Below are 25,250 nucleotides of genomic sequence, written 5' to 3'. Positions count from 1 at the left end.
AACCAGAGGGACGCAACCATATTCTGATATATATACACAAGCAAAATAACATGGATATGGCATTATTCAAGCAAATAGGATTCCATTTCCACTGGCAACATGGGTGGGAGAACAAACCAGCCTTTGTATCACACCAGAGAGAGGCCATTGTGCTTCAGAAAGGCCTTCTTATGGTTCATGTCCTCAGATTGTAATGGATCTTACAAGCCCAGTTTAAGAAGTGGCACTCACTCAACAGACAATATGCTTTTCCACAGGCTAATTCCTGGAACTGGTCTGGGTTGTCTTAGTTGTCAGTATGTCATCAAGATAATCAAAGCTACATTACTCTAAAAAGGGTGGACATGTAAGCTGCATTTTTGTTGTTATCTAGAGCAACTTACAGTCCCCACAGTTTCTATGGTGTAGAAATCCTATCACTTTATGGGTAGTTAAAGATGCATGTACAACAGATGACAGGATCCATAAACTAGGAGGTTGATCTAATTCATTTCAAGGCCATTGAGCTATTTTGGAATTGTTAGGTTCTAATTCTCAGAGTAAAAAACTCAACAGACACTATGAAAGCTTAACCAAGTTTATTCTTGCCAGAGGATCAATACAGCTGCATTAGACAAAAACATTTCCACACAAGCACTGATATTTAACCGTTCCTCATAGGCTGAGTCTCCTCCTACACATCTGTACAAACATCGTTCTTTACTGCTAGGCAGGACACTAGTGATACGCGCCAGAAACTTTTATTTCTCCCTTAATGTTACCTGACCTCAACCCCACTCCATCACTAATCCATGGCTCTCTCCCCTTATCAATGCCTGCCACATGTAAATTGCTTCCCTGAACTCAACACATTCCAAGCTTAATTGCACACACTATATACCTTCCTCCTATAACCATTCACTTCTGGTGTACACGCTCTAAACCTCAGCACTCCCTCAGTGACATGAATAAGTATATTTCATATTCTCAGAACCCAACAGTATCAAGACCTTTCTTTCCCATTTACACAGGCTATGCTTATAATACACATATTTCAGAATTTAAAAAACACGAGGATAGGGATTTTTTAAATTAAATGTATTTAAATCGCATAAAGATGGATGTCTCTGTCCCTGAAAAGAGATTTGGAGTAATCTAGGCAACACAAACCTAAAAAAAAAAAAAAAACACAGCTCTCACTTTATAGAGGCGTTTTTGTAAATTGCTCAGATCATTTTAGGCACTTGGAATCACAATAATCCCTTCTGTTCTGAACAAAATGCATCTTTGGTTCTGTAACTGTTGTTTAAAAAATAAGTCAACTGAAGCAGCAGTCTGAAAATAAAGCTTCATAGTTTGTTTCTTCCAAAATAAACGTTTTTATTTTCTTATTAAAAAAATCTAAGATTTCTTTCTCACTTCTTCAACATTCTTGCTACATGTGGAAAGGACCATCAGCTTAACAAACGTGTGAGGAAAAACATTTTTTGAGAGAAGATTGGCTAAAATCATACAGCAGTAAAGGATTGTTTCAGTCAAGTCACATTTCCATTTGCTTAGTTTATTTATTTATTTTGAAAGACAAAGAGCAATGCTGCCATTCCGCCGAGCCCTTCTCCTCACTCCAACCCAATGGAGAGAAACATTGGATGCCACATCCACCTCTGCCCTGCACATGCTTGTTAGCTCAGTTACAGTGCAGCCACGTATGGTGAGAGTTACTGTGGTGAACTTGCGGTGGGTGTGGCTGCACATGTGCTATGTAGTAATTGCTGAAGTTGTTGTCACGTACGTAGGGTGCGGGCTGGTAGAAGCAGGTGACGTTCGTCACCGTGGGGATGGCGTTCTGCTCAGCCAGCACCTGCAGCGCCAACATAGAGATGAGGCTGAGCGTCTGGCGCCGCTCATGGCCCATCAGACACACAGTGCTTTCATTCACCACCTGGTGCAGAGTCATCAGGCACTCGTAGCGCTTATGCTCCATGCCGGCAAAGTGGTTCTGCAGGTAGGCCTCCAGCTTACGCTGCTGCTCGCAGATGTCAGAGAAGTCGATGAAGAAGCGCGAGCACATGTAGCGTTGCAGAGCCTTCATCTCTGTTTCGCAGATGGGCCTGAACCCCTGCGCCAGCAAGTGGCAGTACTTAAGTAGCCCCCCGCCTCGGATCTCCTCGGGGCTGCGCGTGGCAATGATCCGCTGACACAGATGGCCCATGGCCCCCTCAAAGTCCCCATACACACTCTCCCCAATCACGGTGGGGTGGAAGCTCTCGGACATGGCCGTCTCTGAGCAGTGGTCAAACAGCAGCAGCGAGTCCAAGCCAATCTGGAAGGAGTCCACGCTGAATTCAAACTGCCGCCTGAGAGAGTCCACGAACTTGAGCTCCACATTCTTGCCCGTGTTGTTGGACAGTGAGATAAGGCTCCAGCGGTCTGTGTCGTTGCATACTTTCACCAGTTTCTGCACGTAGGCCTCTTTGAGGGTTAGCGGCGAGATGCGCTCCTTACTGACCCCCGCTGGTAGGAAGTCCAATAGGCAGTCCATTACCACGTCCTTGACCAGCCGGAAAGCCTGGTCGTCCTTCAGAGACACACCGAAGATCAGGTCCAGGTCCTTGTAGCCCATGCCAGTGTCCTGGTAGAGCACGTGGCTGGCTGCAGAGCCGTTCAGCCGCACGTCTCGTACTGACACGCCCCTCTCCTCCAACCGCGCCCGCACCACCTGGGTAAAGAAGAGAGACAGAGTATGTATTAGACATACGCTCAAACGCTTTTAATTTTTATGTTTAATTAAGAAAAATACATTTCTGAAGTAATATAAATGTAATTGGTTATGTCCAAAGGCACTCCTTGCCCATACAGGACAGACATGCCTTTCCCTTGTGGAACATGTGCTGACTTTGGTGCCAGACCACCTGCCTCCTCCTTGCCAACATTATTCAACCAAAGAACACACACACACACACACACACACGAACCTGCAAAGACTCAAGTAAACATCTTGAGACATTTATCAATAAGTTCCAACATGGGCCTCTGGAAAAGTCAATAGGCTGTGTAAGCACTAGGCAGAAATCAATACACTGCTCACGAAAGTACATTTCATCATCACCGCCATCAGTTTGAATGGAACCTAACAGGCCCAGAAGGATAGCAGAAGAGTTAGGACTACTCACTGAGGATCTGACTCACTGGCTGGGTCATGCCTGTTTCACCAGGGCCATGTTCAGTAGGCACAAAATTAAATAAGAAAAACGTACTTTCGTTTTTTATTGCAAAACTTTTTTAAACGCTTTCTGTTGCATGCTTTAATGAACACAACCCAGGCGGCAGCAGTTAGTGCTATAGGATTTATACCCCTGCACTGCGATTCACACCGGTAGTAAGTGCTTGGCTTAGCATAGGCCCTAGTGGAGCAGACAATGAGAAAATCTTGCTCCAATCCCCACAACCGTTGGGTCAAAGGTTTCACTTTCAGAGGCCCGGTGATCTGCAGGACCAGTTCAGCAAAGAGGCCACCACAATCATCTGGGAAGAGGATGTCCCAAGTCTGACATCACTGGGTCTGTGCTCCATAGTTAGGTAGTGCTAGGAATGGCACGCTAAACAGACACTGGCAGTCACACTGAGAAAGTGTGTCTAGAAGCCCTCAGGAAAGACAAAGATGGGGCACTAACAGCACACTAAAGCCGAGGGGTTAGTAGTAAAGTTGTTCAAACTCAATCCACTTGGTGGGTTGGCACCATTAAAATGCACAGTTCGTGCATGTAAAGGAAACATGTAATTTACTCTTAAAATCCAAAGAGCTCTTTCGGTTAAGAATCGGTTTAACTTGCATTTGAAAGTGATCACAGCTTTCAGTCAGAATCCACAACACACTCAATAAGGCTTTAGCACAGCTTTAGTGCAGGCAGATATGTAAGCTAGATGCTAGGAAATGTGTAGTCTACATTCTACCATCAATTTTTTTTACATTATTTTGCATGTAACAATATGCAGTAAAATGCAATGAAATGCAGAGACACTTTTAATTTAAGAATTATCATCATCTGCACTTTTAATTTAACTTTTAATTTAAGAAACATCATCATCTGCACATCTATCACTTCAGTGTTAATTTGCTAAATTGTAATTACTTCGCTACTATGGCCTATTTATTGCCTTACCTCCTCACGCCATTTGCACACACTGTATATAGACTTTTTTTCTATTGTGTTTTTGACTGTATGTTTGTTTATTCCATGTGTAACTGTGTTGTTGTTTGTGTCGCACTGCTTTGCTTTATCTTGGCCAGGTCGCAGTTGTAAATGAGAACTTGTTCTCAACTGGCCTACCTGGTTCAAAAATTGTTTATTTAAAATATCAAAGAGCAAACAATCTTAAATACAACTGGAAACTGGGCTAACCTATTGTACAGATCCTACACATATTACAACTCAAGTACTTGCATCACACTTTAGCAAAACACCTCTCCAGCTCTTACCTCCCTACCTCCTTCCATTGCAGCCTTCAAATCTCCCCGTCCTGACAGATTAGTGTCAGTCTGACAGTAATTAACACTCTCATCATGTCCATCAGATCATAAGCTGCCTCTATTTATACATAATGGGTCAGGCTGCAGACAGACAAAGGCCTGCAGTTTCATTCAACAGTGCACCTCTAAGCGCATAGACATACATCATGGGCTCTATAGCAAAGACAGACACGGGCTCCATGATTGGTATGTATATCATTAAAGCTAATTGAATGGTGTGGGTCGCCTTGATGCCAAATGATACTAAATTCTTAGTAACTTTTTGATCACTAGCCTTATATTGCTTTCTGTGCTAATTCTGCAACAAAGTAGCAGTGTGTCCAGTCAGATTACAGTTATCAATTGGACAGGGACTACAGATGCTGTGAAACTAGACTAAGCTAGACTCAACACTTAATAGTGCCTTCAGAAAGTTTTGATACCCCTTGACTTCATACCCCTGGATTTTGTCGGGTTACAGCTTGAATTCAAACGGATTAATATAATATTTTTCCTCACCCATTTATTGAAAATGTAATACAGAAAGCAAATTTACATACAGTACCAGTCAAAAGTTTGGACACCTACTCATTCCAGGGTTTTTCTTTATTTTTTAACTATTTTCTACACTGTAGAATAATAGTGAAGTCATCAAATCTATGAAATAACACATGGAATCATGTAATAACCAAAAATTGTAGTAACCAAAAATGGTTGGCATTTACGTATAACTTTTTTGGTCAGAGTGTGTGTGTGTTTAAACTATTTAAGTGTACTAGAATGCTTAAAAGGCCGCTAAAATAAAAAAAATATCGGTATCGGGTTTTTTGGCAAAGAGAATATCGGTATCAGACAAAAATGTCATATCACATCCCTAGTCACAAACTTGAAACATGACATTTGAATACATTCAATAAGATTTGCAGAATTATTACAAGTCCATTTACGACTATTAATATTCTGCTGTGAATCAAAAACACACTTGCAGATTTATCTGCACACACTTGTCACGTTACCAAGAGATTCATAAGCGTATAGAAAGTGTTGTACGTTTGTATACATTTTTTTTTTTGCAGTATTGCTGCAACCATTGGCTGGATTGTTCCATCAATCAAATCTAAGGAGGTAGCTTAAAGAGAAGTCATGTCTACAAAGTAAAGGTAATTTGTTTAACAATGGTACATTTCAGACTAAATTGACAGCAGCTCATTTTTATAGATTTTTTCATTTATTTCACCTTTATTACATCTTAGAGATAGGAGTTCTGTCAACGGTACAAATGTAAATCATGTAGCGCCATGTGTCATGATAGTGTCTTATATCGGCTGAAAGCTTAAATTCTTGTTAATATAACTGCACTTTCCAATTTACAGTAGCTATTACTGCGAAAAAAATGATGTGCTATTGTTTGAGGAGAGCTCCTAACAACAAAACACTTTTTTCACAGCGACAGGTTTGATAAATTCACCTCTGAAGGTGAAACGTGTACTTACATTCTGAAATCTTGCTCTGATTTATCACCCCAAAGGTCCCAGAGATAACATGAAGTGTCGTTTTGTTAGATAAAATCCTTTTTCATATCCATAAAAGATCCATATAGCATGCACGATCGATTTTGTATTTCCACTCATTCAAATTGCAAAGAAAGGAATCTGAAAATCTAACCCTAAACGTTGTTTCAACAAGTCAAATGACGTTCGTATTTATTACTCAGAGATCCTAGAACGTAACCAGACTTCACTATATCATTGGGAGTGTAGTATATCCTATAGGAAACCAAATTTGGTCAGAGAGCGACGCCTAATGGCTCACCGATGACACAGGCGGTCTTCACTTGATTGACTAACCAATCGGGGTCAAACAAAGCTAGCTGGATAGCCAATGAGCTGGGCTTTGCTGTAGTATGCGGAAACCCCATATCTGTCACAAAATTTTGCTGCTGATCTTGGCGACAGCAAGCCTTTTCCTTTTAGAGAAAAACTGCAAGAATATTCAGAGTTATGAAGTTTTGAAAACTGGGTGTTTTGCTAATGTTGAACTTACAATATGGCTACTAATACTGGAAAAGCTAAATCAAAGTCCAAGTATACAGATTTGACGATATTCTTGCAGAAAAATGTAATGTAAATGTAAATGTGTCCTTCACGATTAGCCCAAATGTACAAGGGTGACTTCACTCTAAATGTCAAGTAGCTTGCTCATACTTCAAGTTATCAGTCTGAAACTTTGCACATACACTGCTACCCTCCTGTGGACACCATCGGAATTACAATCAGAGTGATGGCTAGATTTGGGACCTTTCTGTTGCGTTTCAAAGATGGTGGTAGAAAAAAAAAAAAATCTTTGTATATTCTTATACCAGATCTATTGTGTTATATTCTCCTACATTCAATTCACGTTTCCACAAACTTCAGTGTTTCCTTTAAATGGTACCAAGAATATGCATATCCTTGCTTCAGGGCCTGAGCTACAGGCAGTTAGATTTGGTATGTCATTTTAGGCAAAAATTGAAAAAAAAGGGGGCTATGCTGATTAACCAGGTAGGCCAGTTGAGAACAAGTTCTCATTTACAACTGCGACCTGGCCAAGATAAAGCAAAGCAGTGCGACAAAAACAACAGAGCTATACATGGGATAAACTAACGTACAGTCAAGAACACAACAGAAAAATCTGTATACAGTGTGTGCAATTGAAGTAAGGAGGTAAGGCAATTACAATTTAGCAATTAACACTGAAGTGATAGATGTGCAGATGAGGATGTGCAAGTAGAAATACTGGTGTGCAAAAGAGCAGAAAAGAAAAACAAATATGGGGAAGAGGTAGGTAGTTGGTTGGATGGGCTATTTACAGATGGGCTGTGTACAGCTGCAGCGATCGGTAAGCTGCTCTGACAGCTGATGCTTAAAGTTAGTGAAGGAGATATAACATTTTGTAAATAACATCGCCGAAGTCAAGGATCAGTAGGATAGTCAGTTTTACGGGGGTATGTTTGGCAGCATGAGTGAAGGAGGTTTTGTTGCGAAATAGGAAGCCAATTCCAGATTTAATTTTGGATTGGAGATGCTGAATGTGAGTCTGGACGGAGAGTTTACAGTCTAGCCAGACACCTACAGTTAGTCGGAAGTTTACATACACTTAGGTTGGAGTCATTAAAAATTGTTTTTCAACCACTCCACAAATTTCTTGTTAACTTTTCTGCGCTACAGATACCGGATATGGGTTTAAATTCGACAACATACGGTGATCGCCACAAATATTGACCCAAAGAAACCGATTGGAAGACAACAAGTAATGACCTCAATGTGCGCCAATTATATGACCGCTGTTTCGTTGATTGACTGTATTTTAACCCAATGACCACCGTCTTCAAATCTAGCTGGGTAGATAGCCAATGAGCAGAGGTAAACGGCAATATGTAACGTTTGTGTTTTGGAAGACCAACCCATGTAGTAAACTCCGGCGTAAAGATCGTCATTCGCCATTGAAGATTCATACTTGAAGGAGCCAAACTCATTACGCACAGCACTGTTTCGGTAACAAGCATCTTCAGATGTTTATAAATCGAACATCATGGCGAATAAGTCAGGGAAAGCTAAATCTAAGACTAGATATACGAATGTAGACAAAATTATAGAGGAAATTGTTCGTGAAAGTGAAACATATGCTTTTGGAAGACGACTCAGTTAGCGACCATGACTCAAATGGAAGCATATTTTTTGAACGGAGAGGACATTGTTTTGGACTGGTAAGTTCTTCTCATGCTAATGCCGTTGTTTGAAATTAATAATATAAAATATTATTTGTGATTGTTTTTACATTTTATTTGCAATATATAAAAATGTAATGAAATGTGTAAAGTACACATTGGCTATACTTCCTCCAGCGGCATGCTTCCTCAACTCAGTCTACATATTATGGATTAGAGGGAGCATGGTCGAGATGCGTGTGTCTGCAGCCAACGTGTCCATCCCCCTCTGAAGCTGTTTCATCCAGCTGGACCCCTGCTGTCTCTGGCACCACACCTCCCGGGCCATCTAGAGGTAAACTGTTCATATTTACTCTTGAGGGCTATATAAATTGATTTGATTTGATAGAGGACTGAGGGTCTTCCAAATATTGAAAGTGTGTAAATATTTACCCATGCTATTTTGTAAATGTATATGGTTTTTTTCTTCATATTTTATCCCATTTTTTCCCCCATTTTTTTTCTCCATATCTTGGGGGGGTGTGTTAGAATACCATTTTGGTATTTTGTATATAGTTATTTGTTTCAAAATGTATACCTTCACCAATTTGGCCACTTGGGTACATTTGGGCTACTTGTGTGGGACACCTGGGTGACTTCATGATAAATGAAGTTATCATTCTGAAACTTTGCACAAGTACTGTTGCCCTCTCATGTTTTTCACTGAAATTGTCCCCATATTCGTATCTGAATGTTTGTTTTATCTTGTTCATTTTAAAGATGACGATACAACAATTAAAAAGAAAAAACGTATGGTTTTTTCATTGTATTATCTAAACCAGATCTATTGTGTTATATTCTCCTACATTCAATTCACATTTACACAAACTTCAGAGTGTTTTCTTTCAAATGGTACCAAGAATATGCTTGCTCCTGGGCCTGAGCTAGAGGCAGTTAGATTTGGGTATGTCTTCAGGCGGAAATTGAAAGAAGGGGGGTGGTAGCTGTTAACAAACTATAGTTTTGTTAAGTCGGTTAGGACATCTACTTTGTGCATGACAAGTAATTTATCCAACAATTGTTTACAGGCAGATTATTTCATTTATAATTCACTGTATCACAATTCCAGTGGGTCAGAAGTTTATATACACTAAGTTGACTGTGCCTTTAAACAGCTTGGAAAGTTCCAGAAATTGTCATTGCTTTAGAAGGTTCTGATAGGCTAATTGACATTGTTTGAGTCAATTGGAGGTGTACCTGTGGAAGCATTTCAAGGCCTACCTTCAAACTCAGTGCCTCTGTTTCACATTATGGGAAAATCTAAAGAAATCAGCCAAAACCTCAGAAAATAAATTGTAGACCTCCTCAAGTCTGGTTCATCCTTGAGAGCAGTTTTCAAACGCCTGAAGGTACCACATTCATCTGTACAAACAATAGTACGCAAGTATAAACACCATGGGACCACACAGCCGTCATATCGCTCAGGAAGAAGACACGTTCTGTCTCCTAGAGATGAACGTACTTTGGTGCGAAAAGTGCAAATCAATCCCAGAACAACAGCAAAGGACCATGTGAAGATGCTGGAGGAAACAGGTACAAAAGTATCTATATCCACATCAAAACTAGTCCTATATCGACATAACCTGAAAGGCCGCTCAGCAAGGAAGAAGCGAGTGCTCCAAAACAGCCATAAAAAACAGACTACAGTTTGCAACTGCACATCGGGACAAAGATTGTACTTTTTGGAGAAATGTCCTCTGGTCTGATGTAACAAAAATAGAACTGTTTGGCCATAATGACCATCGTTATGTTTGGAGGAAAAAGGGGGAGGCTTGCAAGCCAAAGAACACCATCCCAACCATGAAGCACGGGGGTGGCTGCATCATGTTGTGGGGGTGCTTTGCTGCAGGAGGGACTGGTGCACTTCACAAAATAGATGACATCATGAGGAAGGACAATTATGTGGATATATTGAAGCAACATCTCAAGACATCAGTCAGGAAGTTAAAGCTTGGTCGCAAATGGGTCTTGCAAATGGACAATGGCCCCAAGCATACTTCCAAAGTTGTGGCAAAATGGCTTAAGGACAACAAAGTCAAGGTATTGGAGTGGCCATCAAAAAGCGTGTGGCACTCAAGGAGGTCTACAAACCTGACTCAGTTACACCAGCTCTGTCAGGAGGAATGGGCCAAAATTCACCCAACTTATTGTGGGAAGTTTGTGGAAGGCTACCCGAAATGTTTGAACCAAGTTAAACAATTTAAAGGCAATGCTACCAAATACTAATTGAGTGCATGTAAACCTGTGACCCACTGGGAATGTGATGAAATAAATAAAAGCTGAAATAAATCATTCTCTCTACTATTATTCTGACATTTCACATTCTTAAAATATGTGGTGATCCTAACTGACCTAAGACAGGGAATTTTTACTAGGATTAAACGTCGGGAATTGTGAAAAACTGAGTTTAAATGTATTTGGCTAAGGTGTATGTAAACTTCCGACTTCAACTGTAGGTATTTATAGTTGTCCACATATTCTAAGTCAGAACCGTCCAGCGTAGTGATGCTAGTCGGGCGGGAGGGTATGGCAGCGATCGGTTGAAGAGCATCTATTTTGTTTTACTAGCATTTGGAGGCCACGGAAAGAGTGTTGTATGGCATTGAAGCTCGTTTGGAGGTTTGTTAACACAGTGTCCAAAGAAGTGGAATGACATTCATCCTAGCATTACTATCAACTGGCTAGCTTAAAAATCAGGCAGCTTTAAATGAGAGGAGAAAACAAATATAATATTTGCTAGTTAACCATCTTAACCATCATTTTCCTTATCGTCATTTCCGCTCACAACTTGTAGACTTGTTTACGTGCTGCTGTGCGATTTGTTGCTAACGTTTCTTTGCTACCTGCCAACTTTACGTTTTTAACTATTACCGTTTTATATTTTTTATTTTTCCCCCCCTCGCTCAACTTTTTTCACTCAACTTTTTCACCCCGGACACTTTATCTGGACATGGTTCTACACGACCTCCACCAGCCGAAGCTAAGTAGTAACATTAACATTATGCCTTCTAATTGCAGTCGCTGTACTCATAATATACAGGAATAATCATCCAGCGATCATACACTGTACCAGGGGGCAGGGCTATCGACGTTAAGGCTAATCTGAAGATGGTGCTGGCTAAGGCTAAAACTGTGTAGAGAGTATAGGAGTGTAGAGAGTATAGGGATATTGTTATCCACGTCGGCACCAACGACGTTAGGATGAAACAGTCAGAGGTCACCAAGCGCAACATAGCTTCAGCGTGTAAATCAGATAGAAAGATCAGCATCGAGTAATTGTCTCTGACCCCCTCCCAGTTAGGGGGAGTGATGAGCTCTACAGCAGAGTCTCACAACTCAATCGCTGGTTAAACTGTTTTCTGCCCCTCCCACAAGATAGAATTTGTAGATTATTTGCACTCTTTCTGGGACTCACCCACAAACAGGACCAAGCCTGGCTTGATGAGGAGTGACAGACTCTATCCTAGCTGGAGGGGTGCTCATCTTATCTATGAACGTAGAGCCCTGTCTAACTCATCTAGCTCCACAATAAGATAGGGTACAGGCCAGGGTAAGGCCAGGCAGCAGGCTGTTAGCCACCCTGCCATCTTAGTGGAGTCTGCCACTAGCATAGTCAGTGTAGTCAGCTCAGCTATCCCCATTGAGACTGTGTCTGTGCCTCGATCTAGGATGGGCAAAACTAAACATGGCAGTGTTCGCTTTAGCAATCTCACTGGAATAAAGACCTCCTCCATTTCTGTCATTATTGAAAGAGATTGTGAAATCTTATAGTTATAGTCAATTAACTAATCACTGATCATAATCTTGATGTGATTGGCCTGACTAAAACATGGCTTAAGCCTGATGAATTTACAGTGTTAAATGAGGCCTCTCCTCCTGGTTACACTAGTGACCATATCCCCCGCGCATCCCGCAAAGGCGGAGGTGTTGCTAACATTTACGATAGCAAATTTCATTTAACAAAGAACAAAAATGACTGCGTTTTCATCTTTTGAGCTTCTAGTCATGAAATCTATGCCGCCTACTCAATCACTTTTTATAGCTACTGTTTACAGGCCTACTGGGCCGTATACAGCATTCCTCACAGAGTTCCCTAAATTCCTATCGGACCTTGTAGTCATGGCATATTCAAATATAAAAATATATATATATATATTTTGGTGACTTTAATATTCACATGGAAAAGTCCACAGACCCACTCCAAAAGGCTTCCGGAGCCATCATCGACTCAGTGGGCTTTGTCCAACATGTCTCCCGACCTACTCACTGCCACAGTCATACTCTGGACCTAGTTTTGTCCCATGGAATAAATATTTTGGATCTTAATGTTTTTCCTCATAATCCTGGACTATTGGACCACCATTTTATTACGTTTGCAATCGCAACAAATAATCTGCTCAGACCCCAACCAAGGAACATCAAAAGCTGTGCTATAAATTCTCAGACAACCCAAAGATTCTTAGATGCCCTTCCATACTCCGTCCACCTACCCAAGGACATCGGAGTACAACAATCTGTTAACCACCTAACTGAGGAACTAAATTTCATAATACCCTAGATGCAGTCGCACCCCTGAAAGCAAAAAACATTTGTCATAAGTAACTAGCTCCCTGGTATACAGAGAATACCCAAGCCCTGAATCAAGCTTCCAGAAAAATGGAACGGAAATGGCGCTACACCAAAATGGAAGTCTTCCGACTAGCTTGGAAAGACCGATACTGCACGGTACTAAGAGCCCTAACCCTAACCCTTAATTGAGGAGAATAAGAACAATCCAAAATGTATTTTTGATACTATCGCAAAGCTAACTAAAAAGCAGCATTCCCCAAGCTTTCACTTCAACAGTGATAAATTAATGAAATTCTTTGACGAAAAGATCATGATCATTAGAAATCAAATTACGGACTCCTCTTTAAATCTGCGTATTTCTCCAAAGCTCAGTTGTCCTGAGTCTGTACAACACTGCCAGGACCTAGGATCAAGGGAGACACTCAAGTTTTTTAATACTATATCTCGACACATTCATGAAAATACTCTTGGCCTCTACACCTTCAAGCTGCATACTGGACCCTATTCCAACTAAACTACTGAAAGAGCTGCTTCCTGTGCCCTCCTATGTTGAATATAATAAATGGCTCCCTATCCACCGGATATGTACCAAACTCACTTAAAGTGGCAGTAATAAAGCCTCTTGAAAAAGCCAAACCTTGACCCAGAAAAAAAAATAATAAATCTGCCTGTATCGAATCTCCCATTCCGCTCCCAAAAATTTGAAAAGCTGTTGCGCAGCAACTCACTGCCTTCCTGAAGACAAACAATGTATACGAAATGCTTCAGTCTGGTTTTAGACCCCATCATAGCACTAAGACTGCACTCGTGAAGGTGGTAAATTACCTTTTAAGACCAAGGCTCTGCAACTGTTCTCGTGCTCCTAGACCTTAGTGCTGCTTTTGATACCATCATTCAACACATTCTTTTGGAGAGATTGTAAACCCAAATTGGTCTACATGGACAAGTTCTGGCCTGGTTTAGATCTTATCTGTCGGAAAGATATCAGTTCGTCTCTGTGGATGGTTTGTCTTCTGACAATCAACTGTACATTTCAGTGTTCCTCAAGGTTCTATTTTAGGACCACTATTGGTTTTCACTATATAAAAAAAAAAATATATATATATATACACATATATATTATATATATATTTTACCTCTTGGTGATGTCATTCGGAAACATAATGTTAACTTTCACTGCTATGCGGACGATACACAGCTGTACATTTTGATGAAACATGGTGAAGCCCCAAAATGTCCCTCTCTGGAAGCCTGTGTTTCAGACATAAGGAAGTGGATGGCGGCAAATGTTTTACTTTTAAACTCAGACAAAACAGAGATGCTTGTTCTAGGTCTCAAGAAACAAAGAGATCTTCTGTTGAATCTGACAATTAATCTTGATGGTTGTACAGTCAACTCAAATAAAACTGGGAAGGACCTCGGCATTACTCTGGACCCTGATCTCTCTTTTGACGAACATATCAAGAATATTTCAAAGACAGCTTTTTTCCATCTTCGTAACATTGCAAAAATCAGAAACTTTGTCCAAAAATGATGCAGAAAAAATAATCCATTATTTTGTCACTTCTAGATTAGACTACTGCAATGCTCTACTTTCCGGCTACCCGCCACCCGGATGATGCACTAAATAAACTTCAGTTAGTGCTAAAAACGGCTGCTAGAATCTTGACTAGACATAAAATTTACTCCAGTGCTAGCCTCTCTACTCTGGCTTCCTGTTAAGGCTAGGGCAAATTTCAAGGTTTTATTGCTAACCTACAAAGCATTACATGGGCTTGCTCCTACCCATCTTTCCAATTTGGTCCTGCCGTACATACCTACCAGTACGCTACGGTCACAAGACGCAGGCCTCCTTACTGTCCCTAGAATTTCTAAGCAAACAGCTGGAGGCAGGGCTTTCTCCTATAGACATACATTTTTATGGAACGGTCTGCCTATCGGTCTGCCTGGTGCGTCACTTGAGTGGGTTGAGTCACTAACGTGATTTTTCTGTCCGGATTGGCGCCCCCTTTGGGTTCGTGCCGTGGGGGAGATCTTCGTGGGCAATACTCGGCCTTGTCTCAGGGTAGTAGGTTGGTGGTTGAAGATATCCCTATAGTGGTGTGGGGGCTGTGCTTTGGCAAAGTAGGTGGGGTTATATCTAGTCTGTTTGGCCCTGTCCAGGGATATCGTCGGACAGGGCCACAGTGTCTCTCGACCCCTCCTGTCTCAGCCTCCAGTATTTATGCAGCAAAAGTTTATGTGTCGGGGGTCTGTTATATCTAGAGTATTTTTCCGGTCCTATCCGGTGTCCTTTGTGAATTTAAGTATGCTCCCTCTAATTCTCTCCGAGGACCCGAGCCCTAGGACCATGCCTCAGGACTACCTGGCCTGATGACTCCTTGCTGTCCCCAGTCCACCTGGTCATGCTGCTGCTCCAGTTTCAAGTGTTCTGCCTGCGGCTATGGAACCCTGACCTGTTCACTGGACGTGCTACCTTGTCCCGGACCTGCTGTTTTGGACTCTCTACCACACCTGCTATCTCTAACTCTGAATGATCGGCTATGAAAAGCCAACTGACATTTACTCCTGAAGTGCTGACCCATTGCACCCTCTACAACTGCTGTGATTTATTATTATCATCATCATCATCTGACCCTTTGGTAATCTATGAACGTTTGAACATCTTGGCCATGTTCAACACCCGGCACAGCCAGAAGAGGACTGGCCACCCCTCAGAGCCTGGTTCCTCTCTAGGTTTCTTCCTAGGTTCTGGCCTTTCTAGGGAGTTTTCCTAGCCACCGTGCTTCTACATCTGCATTGCTTGCTGTTTGGGGTTTTAGGCTGGGTTTCTGTAGAGCACTTTGTGACATCGGCTGATGTGAAAAGGGCTTTATAAATAAATGTGATTGATTAAGTTGATAAATGCCATTAGCAAGCTAGCTAAATTGAAATATGTTATTGGAGTTTATTCACAAAGTTAGATAGAAATATATCCACACGTTATTCTCCATCATGCAATTGTATGCTTGTAACTTGGGAAGCTCATTCAATAATACAGACGTGGGTGATTTTTGCACCCGGGGAACTGAACTGTGTGCAAGTTCTTGTTCAATTTAGACCACAGTTAGTTGAATGAGGTGTAAGTGAAGTGCTGGAACAAAAAACCTGTACATTCCTGTGTAAAAAAACAAAAATAAACAGTGGCTGTCATGACTTAAATTGAGTAAATACAGGTACCATTTTATTCTGTTAATCTATGCAGGTTTGTCATCTGATTACAGGAGCCTGGTGGAGATACTGTAGATACAACCATTTGCCAATGCAGGATTCCTACAGGACATTTCCCTTAATCCAGATTGAAGATTGCTACCAGTACTCCATGTCAGTAAGTCTCACACACAAAATATAAAGTGTTGGTCCCATGTTTCATGAGCTGAAATAAAATATCCCAGACATTTTCCATAAACGTATCTCTCTCAAATTTTGTGCACAAATTTGTTTACATCCCTGTTAGTGAGCATTTTTCCTTTGCCAAGACAATCCATCCACCTGACAGGTGTGGCATAGCAAGAAGCTGATTAAACAGCATGATCATTACACAGCTGCACCTTGTGCTGGGGACAATAAAAGGCCACTAAAATGTGCAGTTTTGTCACACAACACAAATGCCACAGATATCTCAAGTTGAGGGAGTGTGCAATTGGCATGCTGACTGCAGGAATGTCCACCAGAGCTGTTGCCAGATAATTGAATGTTAATTTCTCTAACATAATCCGCCTCCAACGTCCTTTAGAGAATTTAGCATTATATGCAACCGGCCTCACAACCGCAGACCACTTGTAACAACGCCAGCCCAGGATCTCCACATCCGGCTTCTTCATCTGCGGGATCATCTGAGACCAGCCACCCTCGGACAGCTGTTGAAACTGTGGGTTTGCACTACCAAAAAATTTCGGCACAAACCGCCAGAAACCGTCCCAGGGAAGCTCATCTGCGTGCTCGTTGTCCTCACCAGGGTCATGACCTGACTGGAGTTCGGCGTCGTAACTGACTTCAGTAGGAAAATGTTAACCTTCGAACGCCATTGTGTGATTGCCATTGTTAAATGTGCTCTTCGTGGATGGATCCCGGTTTCAACTGTATCGGGAAGATGGCAGACCGCGTTGGGCGAGCGGTTTGCTGATGTCAATGTTGTGAACAGAGTGCCCCATGGTGGTGGTGGGGTTATGGTATGGGGAGGCACAAGCTACGGACAACAAACAATTGCAATTTATCGATGGCAATTTTAATGCACAGAGATACCGTGACGAGATCCTGAGGCCCAATGTCGTGCCATTCACCCGCCGCCAACACCTAATGTTTCAGCATGATAATGCACAGCCCCATTGTTGCAAGGATCTGTGCACAATTCCTGGAAGCAGAACATGTCCCAGTTCTTCCAGGAGATGTATCACGCTGCATGAGGCAAATGGGGGTCATACTGACTGGTTTTCTGATCGACGCCCCTAGCTTTTTTTAAAGGTATTCTATGTGACCAAAAGATGCATAGCTGTATTCCCAGTCATGTGAAATCCATAGATTAGGGCCTAATGAATCCATTTAAATTGACTGATTTCCTTATATGAACTGTAACTCAGTAAAATCTTAGAAATTGTTGCATTTACATTTTCCTTCAGTATACAAAATATGCCACTAATATGAGGAGTGGAGAAGCCCTATGCACCCTAAACATGTCTACTCATGGAGGAACTCCCTGTCAAAGAAACTCAGAGGGTTTGGCAGGAGGCCCTGGGTCAATGGGAGGTCAAGGGTGAGGGGCTGAGGACTTAGGGGGAAATGAGATACAACTTGAACCAGAGTAAGGCTGCCTTCAAACCAAAATGCATGAAACGCATGTCCAATGCAGATGTTTGGTCGGGAAAAACGCTGTTCTACGTTTTTAATTGGCTGAACGAGAGTCTTTCCAACTTTTCTGACAGACAGCACAAGCCTCTCCCCAACTGACTCCTCCCTTTGAACGCCATTGGGATGCTGTGTCTTTTATGCATCCATGTGTCTGATTGGAAGGCACCCTTATAGTCCTCAATAATCAACAATGTAAATGTTAACTCTCTTTCAATTGCATTCAGTACCTCTATCCATCTCTCTATATTCCTAGGACCTCCAGAACCTTCTGACCAACTACCTGCGATCTCTCCAGATCAGAGAAGTATGCACTATGTAAACTATGTAAACCTCCTTCGCTATGGCCGTCTGTGTGATGACATATAGATTATTATCCTAGGTGTGACTGGTTGGATTGGATTGACTGTACTCACTCTAAAACTCATGCTAACGTGTGTCCATCCCCTTATACCCAGGTGAGTCTGCTGGGCCATGGAACTCCAGAGCAGCACATCAAAAAGACCTGCCATCCTGTTGTCAGCAGACAGTTCCCGGAGGAAGGATGCAACTATTAAAGCTTTTTAACGGCCAAATTTGGGGGATGATCACCAAACAAAGTTTTGCACAAACTACTCATGTTCATTTTGAAGTTGTTACAAAACAATACATTTTTCATAGCCGGTTCTAATATAAGTTCTTCACATTCTTAATAATTACTATGGTAACTTAAACATCAAACATGCATACTTTCTCCATCAAGACTTGGTGCTTAGGACTCTAAAAGGTCTAAAATCAATGCACGGGTGAATACATTTTTAGTCATGTATTTAAGACACAGGCGGATCAACTAAAATGCATATATCCCAGACAAGCCGGGGGGGGGGGGGGGGGGGGGTTTCGCCCATGGAGCCATACAAGCTAGAACCGCCACTGATCACAAGAGAACGCTCCTGACATTAGGATGCTACAGCGACTGGCAAGTGACAACAGCAGATGACAATATGGTGTAAATACTATTGTCAACACATTATTTGAATAATATGTTGACACTCACAGCAGAAATGTTGTCAAACATATGTTCCCAAAACACTGTTGGGTAACAATTATTCTATTCCTATGAGTGCTGCCATAATAAAGTCCCAAAAATCCTACCACTAAAACTATTTAAAAAAAACATAAAATCAAGCTGATCTTCAGAGCCTCATTCATGTTTCTCATTACACTTACTTTTCTTCAGAAGAGGCTTATAGAGTAAAATGTGAAGTTTTTGTTTGAACAGAACTGAAGTGTGTCCAGTTTATTGGTAACTATTTCCGCAAGCAAATGGGGTTGTTATGAAAGTCAGGCTGGGAAGATGACATATGGTTCCCACTAATCCTGGGGAACACGCTGTTCCAAAATATGGAACAGCACCTGCATAGTCAATCAAGCATTTATCATAAAGGTTGGACATATCCACTACCACATCCAGAAATCCTGAATGAATTAATCATGACTAACTACATAATTGTCAGTCAAAACAATATGTTAATTGTTAAACCAGCTGGCATGATCTTTCAATTACATAACCACCATCCATCCCATGCATAAGAACATGTCTGATGTAGAGGGGGACATTAATGAAAACTAGCAGACGGGGGCTGGAGATAGAGTTACAGCAGGGAGATACTGGTACTGGCCAGTCCAGATTATTTAACATGGTTAGTCTCATTGAGATAAAATCTATTTTTCAAGAGAGACCTGGACAGATAGCAGCACCACCTTGGTAGACACAGCACAAGGCACTGTCTGGTCCCCCCAGATATCAGGGAGCATCAACTGTCTGTAGTTGCTTGGAATCTGGATGGTATACCCATAGAAATAGAATCTCATTATAGTTCTGTGGGTATACCATTAATTTAAGTAAATGTGTTTAACATTTTGTGGTATAAGCTAGGTGTAGGACCTAGGGGATATTTCAGGGACTCTGGCCAATAAGGGAACCTTTGAAATCAGAGGTCCAACTACCACTCAGGGGTCCTAAAACTATCATGAGCACAAGATCTCTAACATTGGAAGCTCCTCAGAGGAGGAAGGGGAGGACCATCCTCCTCAGTCAATTTCATAAAAATGTAAATGGTAAAACAGTCAAAAAGTGATCCTTTTTAGATAAAATTATACTAAATATAATCACGTCACCAAATAATTAAAACACACTATTTTGCAAAGAAGGTCTACAGTAGCCTCAACAGCACTCTGTAGGGTAGCACCATGATATACCCGGAGTACAGCCATCTTCTGTCCTCCTCTGGGTACATTGACTTCAATACTAAACCTAGGATGCTCATGGTTCTCAACCCCTTCCATAGACTTACACAGTAATTATGACAACTTCCGGATGACGTCCTCCAGCATGAACGGACATGTTGTCCACCCAGTCAAGTATCAAAGAATGAATCTAGTACTGAAAGCATAAACTACAGCTAGCTAGCACTGCAGTGTATGGAATGTGGTGAGTAGTTGACTCAAAGAGAGAGAAAGAAAATAGTTGAACAAATTAATTTCTTCCAAAATGAAGGAGAAGCAAGAGAGAAATAGGGAAAGATTCTTTTTTTCCACTTTCAGTTTCACTTACTTAGCAAATGCAGCTAGCTAGTTAACTTCACTAGGGTAGGGGGCAGCATTCGGAATTTTGGATGAAAAGCGTGCCCAAATTAAACTGCCTGCTACTCAGGCCCAGAAGTTAGGATATGCATATAATTAGTAGATTTGGATAGAAAACACTCTAAAGTTTCCAAAACTGTTAAAATAATGTCTGAGTATAACAGAACTGATATGGCAGGTGAAAACCCGAGGAAAATCCAACCAGGAAGTACTATTATTTTGAAAGGCTGTTTTTCCATTGAAAGCCTATCCACCGTACAAAGACTTAGGACCCAGTTCACGAGCTCTGTGGCTTCCTCTATATGTGGCCAGTCTTTAGGAATTGTTTCAGGCTTTTACTCTGAAAAATGAGGGCGATACAGCACTTTCAATCAGTGGCCAGTGGAAATTTCCAGCCATGAGTCCTGCGCCGGATCGGGAACACGCCTTTCTTGTTTCTCTTTTTCTATTGACGAAGCTTTTGTCTGGTTGAAATATTATTGATTATTTATGAGAAAAACAACCGGAGGATTGATTTTAAACATCGTTAGGCATGTTTCTACTAACTTTTATTGTACTTTAAAAAAACTTTTCGTCTGGACTTAGTGCACGCGCCTTGAGCATTCGGATTACTGGACAAAACACGCAAACAAAAAGGAGGCTTTTGGTCATAAAGAGGGATATTATCGAACAAAACGAACATTTATTGTCTAACATGGAGACCTGGGAGTGCCACCAGATGAAGATCATCAAAGGTAAGTGATTCATTTTAATGCTATTTCTGACTTTTGTGACACCTCTCCTTGGTAGGAAAATGGCTGTATGTTTTTCTGTGGCTAGGCGCAGACCTAACATAATCGCAAAGTATGCTTTCGCCGTAAAGTCTTTTTGAAATCTGACACAGCGGTTGTATTAAGAAGAAGTTTATCTTTATTCGTATGTTTAACACTTGTATCGTTTATCAATGTTTATGAGTATTTCTGTAATTTGATGTGGCTCTGCACTTTCACAGATGTTTGTTTGAGATAATGCATTTCTGAACATAACATGCTAATGTAAACTGAGATTTATGGATATAAATATGAACTTTATCGAACAAAACATACATGTATTGTGTAACATGAAATCCTATGAGTGCCATCTGATGAAGATCATCAAAGCTTAGTGATTAATTTGATCTCTATTTCTGCTTTTTGTGACTCCTCTCTTTGGCTGGAAAAATGGCTGTATGGTTTTCTGTGACTAGCTGCTGACCTAACATAATCGCATGGTGTGCTTTCGCAGTAAAGCCTTTTTGAAATCGGACACTGTGGTTGGATTTACAATAAGTTTTTCTTTAAAATGGTGTATAATACTTGTATGTTTGAGGAATTTTAATTATGGGATTTATGTCGTTTTGAATTTGGCGCCCTGCAATTTCACTGGCTGTTGTCGAGGTGGGACGCTCGAGGAGGGACACTATGAATATGCTGACTATGACGTCACTTTAGCTATGGTGACAACGATGTAGGCTGTGTGTAGCAGTTTGGCTTGGAAAGGTTTTTTCACCTGATCCCATACAGCTGATGTGTTGTGCATTGAAGTCCACAAGCGAAGGGAAGAGGTGAGAGGAGTAGAGCGCATAGATGCAACAAGGAAGACAAAGTGGCTGCTATGAAAGTGAACTGTGTTTCAGGGGTGTATTCATTCCGCTGATTCTGTTGAAAAAGTTTCTTAAACGGAAGAAAACGGAACAAAACGGGGATAAACATACCTGAATTTGTCCAATAGAAACTCTCGTTTGCAACTGTTGGATTAATGATTACACACTATATAAGCTAGATGCAGGAAAGAGTGTGCACGACGGTATTTCATTTCATTGTCTGTCCATGTGTCACTGTCTGTGACTCAAATTTGTCTCTCGACCTGTGTGCACCTACGTTGTAAACTTTCCTTTATAGGCTAGGTTGTAGCAACCTCATGATGGGTAAGGAGAAAATTTGAGTATCAAGTAGTAGCCTAAACGTATCGCTGTTACATTGAACTGGGTGAATGGAATATGAATGGAATATGAATGAGTCATCCAATATGCTGAAATATGCTCATGAAAACAAAAATCGTCCTCCCTTATCTTAATTGGCACTGATCTCCACTGTATCATTCTCTAATGATACAAAATGACGGAGCCTTCTGCCACCGTCAATTGGAAAGGTATTTTCAATATGCATATCAGAAAAGTGGAGTATATCAAAACTCCCATCTGGACGGATATTAGAAACAGACCCATTATGATGCAAAACACTTCCAGTCAAAATGTGACTCATCAGTGGTAATTAATATATGGTGACTGATGACAAAGGGATTTGATGAGAGAGATTTGAGATTTGATGGCACAACATAAGCTGTAGCAGCAAGGTAAATCAAGCGACCTGTTTTGTTAACTAACTGTATGAATCAGCACATTGCTGTAGGCTACTTTTCTCTAAATACAGTTACAGTAATCAAAATTGTTGCAAAGAGTTAACGCAATGGCTATTGTTAAGTACTGGGTTAACACCTACTGAGGCTCACTACTGAACAGAGTGGACGTCAACAGTAAAGGTCCTATATGGGGCAGGGTTGGAGTTCAGCTCACACTTTGACCTGAACTAGAGAATGACAGTGAAGAGATATGTTTGATAGGCATTAGTTTGGTCTCAGACAAGACGTAACATAGTACATTTAAATCCGAGGTACTCAACTTGGTATGATAAGTAGCCAAATGTAACATATGGCAAAAACTAATGTTGGGTGGTTGGTCGGGGTGGATAGTGGGCATATAAACGCAAACGTCGAGCAACCCAAAGGTTGAGAGTGCAAATCTTATCACGGACAACTTCAGCATTTTAGCAACTTTAGCTACTTACTACTTTTTAGCTACTTTGCATGTTAGCTAACCCTTCCCCTTACCATTTTTGCTAACCCTAACCCTTTAACCTAAACGTAACCCTAACCCCTAGCCTAACTGATGTTAGCTTCTAGCTAGAATTCGTAATCTCAGAAACTTCGCAAATTCGTAACATATTGTACTTTTTGCAAATTCGTATCATACAAAATGAGTGATGGACATCCACAAATTAATACATACCATACGAAAGGTAACACATCCTACTAAATGAGTATCTCGGATTGACATACAGAATAATACAACATCCTCTGAGACCAGGTCGGTCAGAGACATGGCTCCATCACTCAATAGAATATAGGCGAATAGACTACTTTAATATGCCATAGGGACATTTTATTTGGAACAAAGGACATGCATACTAACAGCACATCACAAAACATGAAGCGATTCAGAGTAGACAGCATATACTCAGTATGGAAGTTGTGGCGCACGCGCTTTACCTGAACGATCTGCCGGGGTTGTACAGAGAGTGTAGGGAAATTTCCGCGGCCGTGAATCGGGATTGCTTCTCTGAGGATTGAGTTCAAACGATGCACTTGATCCCAAGACAGCACACAGAACCGCCTACTCTGATCCGACGTATCGCTTGACATGGCGATGTGGCACTGAACAGAGTGTAAAAATATATTGGAATGAATGCGGTAGTCTAATCTTGCTGTATCACTCCCGGATCAATCGGTTGAGGTGTGCGTCTTAAAAATGCAGGGGGGAATAATGAATGGATGAGTTTGGTCAATCGTGGTAAATTCCAATAGCCTACAAATGTTCAGTATCCGTTTCCTCATTCAGCAAGGTAATGAAGATGTGATTACTGTCAGATACTTGAAGTTTGAAATGCAAGACACGCTTAACTCTTTATCCACAGATGTTAAGCTGATCGGTCACAAGTTTGCAGCGAATCGTTATCCCAAAAGCTCATCCAAGGTCTATAAAGGCTCCTCATTTGCATAGAGGATCAGATTTTTTTTTGTTCACTCATTAATTATCAAGACCTTGCCTTGTTGCGAGTGCCACCAGTCAGTGCAGAGAAAATAGTTTGGCACAACCTGTGTAATAGTGACGCATTTCCAGAGCCTCCACCCCTTTCCATACTCACTGATATCCTCCAAGACATTGGGCGCGTTCGACATTGAGAGCAATAGAGTATTTTTGAAAGCACCCACTGCCATTTGTTGGACAAATGCATTTTTGTAGGGTTTTTGGATAAACGCAGAAAATAAGGTATGTTGTAAACACAGGCTGAGGAGATCATGTACATTGAGTCCTATGAGATAATCTTCATCAGCTAATGTCACTGTTTCTGAATTTTTAAGTATTCATGTAATAAAAAAAGCACATAAAGCACATAAAAGGCTTCATAATTCATAAAGGTCATGTTAACGGACTGATATTATCTCATAGAACAAAACGTATAAGATCTGCTAAGCCTGTGTTAACCTCAGACTGTATGTTTGGCATTTAACACAAAACCCTATTCTTTCCCCATTCATTTCCACCATATGAATCGCTGAACAAACCAGAGGTAACTCATTTCCGTTTTTTAGGACTAAAAGCTGGCAAGCTCTATTGCAGCTGACATTAAACTCGAGTCGAGACCGACTAATCTACAAATCAACTTGCATCATAAATAACTAGTCAGTAGATCAGTTACAATTTACAATAAAATAAGTTGTTGTTCACTTACCATCCTTCTAAACATATGTCAAATTGTTTAGTTGGCAATGCCTCAGAGTTCTACATATATTATGGTCATCATACAGTGCATTTGGAAAGTATTGAGACCCCTTGACTTTTCCACATTTTATTACAGCCTTATTCTAAAATCGATGAAAATTATTATTATTCTTTCTTTTTTCAATCTACACACAATATCCCATAATGACAAAGCAAAAACAGGTTTTTAGATTTTTTTCAAATGTATTAAAAACAAAAAACTGAAATATCACATTTACATAAGTATTCACACTTTATTACTCAGTACTTTGTTGAAGCACCTTTGGCAGTGATTACAGCCTCGAGTCTTCTAAAAGGCT

At 41.0% G+C, this 25,250-nt stretch overlaps 1 protein-coding gene across 1 annotated transcript; it reads right to left on the bottom strand.

The window, feature by feature from the left end:
• Window positions 1-595: 595 nt before the first annotated feature.
• Window positions 596-24,219, bottom strand: LOC120031146 (terminal nucleotidyltransferase 5A-like). Its single transcript, XM_038976743.1, has 2 exons — window positions 23,658-24,219; window positions 596-2,698 (listed from the first exon to the last, which is right to left on the bottom strand). Exons 1-2 carry the CDS (start codon window positions 23,808-23,810, stop codon window positions 1,667-1,669), a joined length of 1,185 nt encoding a protein of 394 aa, XP_038832671.1. The 5' UTR covers window positions 23,811-24,219; the 3' UTR covers window positions 596-1,666.
• Window positions 24,220-25,250: the final 1,031 nt, after the last annotated feature.

Source organism: Salvelinus namaycush, chromosome 37 (assembly GCF_016432855.1).
Source record: "Salvelinus namaycush isolate Seneca chromosome 37, SaNama_1.0, whole genome shotgun sequence".
Classification (NCBI taxonomy): domain Eukaryota; kingdom Metazoa; phylum Chordata; class Actinopteri; order Salmoniformes; family Salmonidae; genus Salvelinus; species Salvelinus namaycush.
Note: the sequence above shows the minus strand (reverse complement) of the source record. Positions and strands in the feature narration are given on the sequence as shown.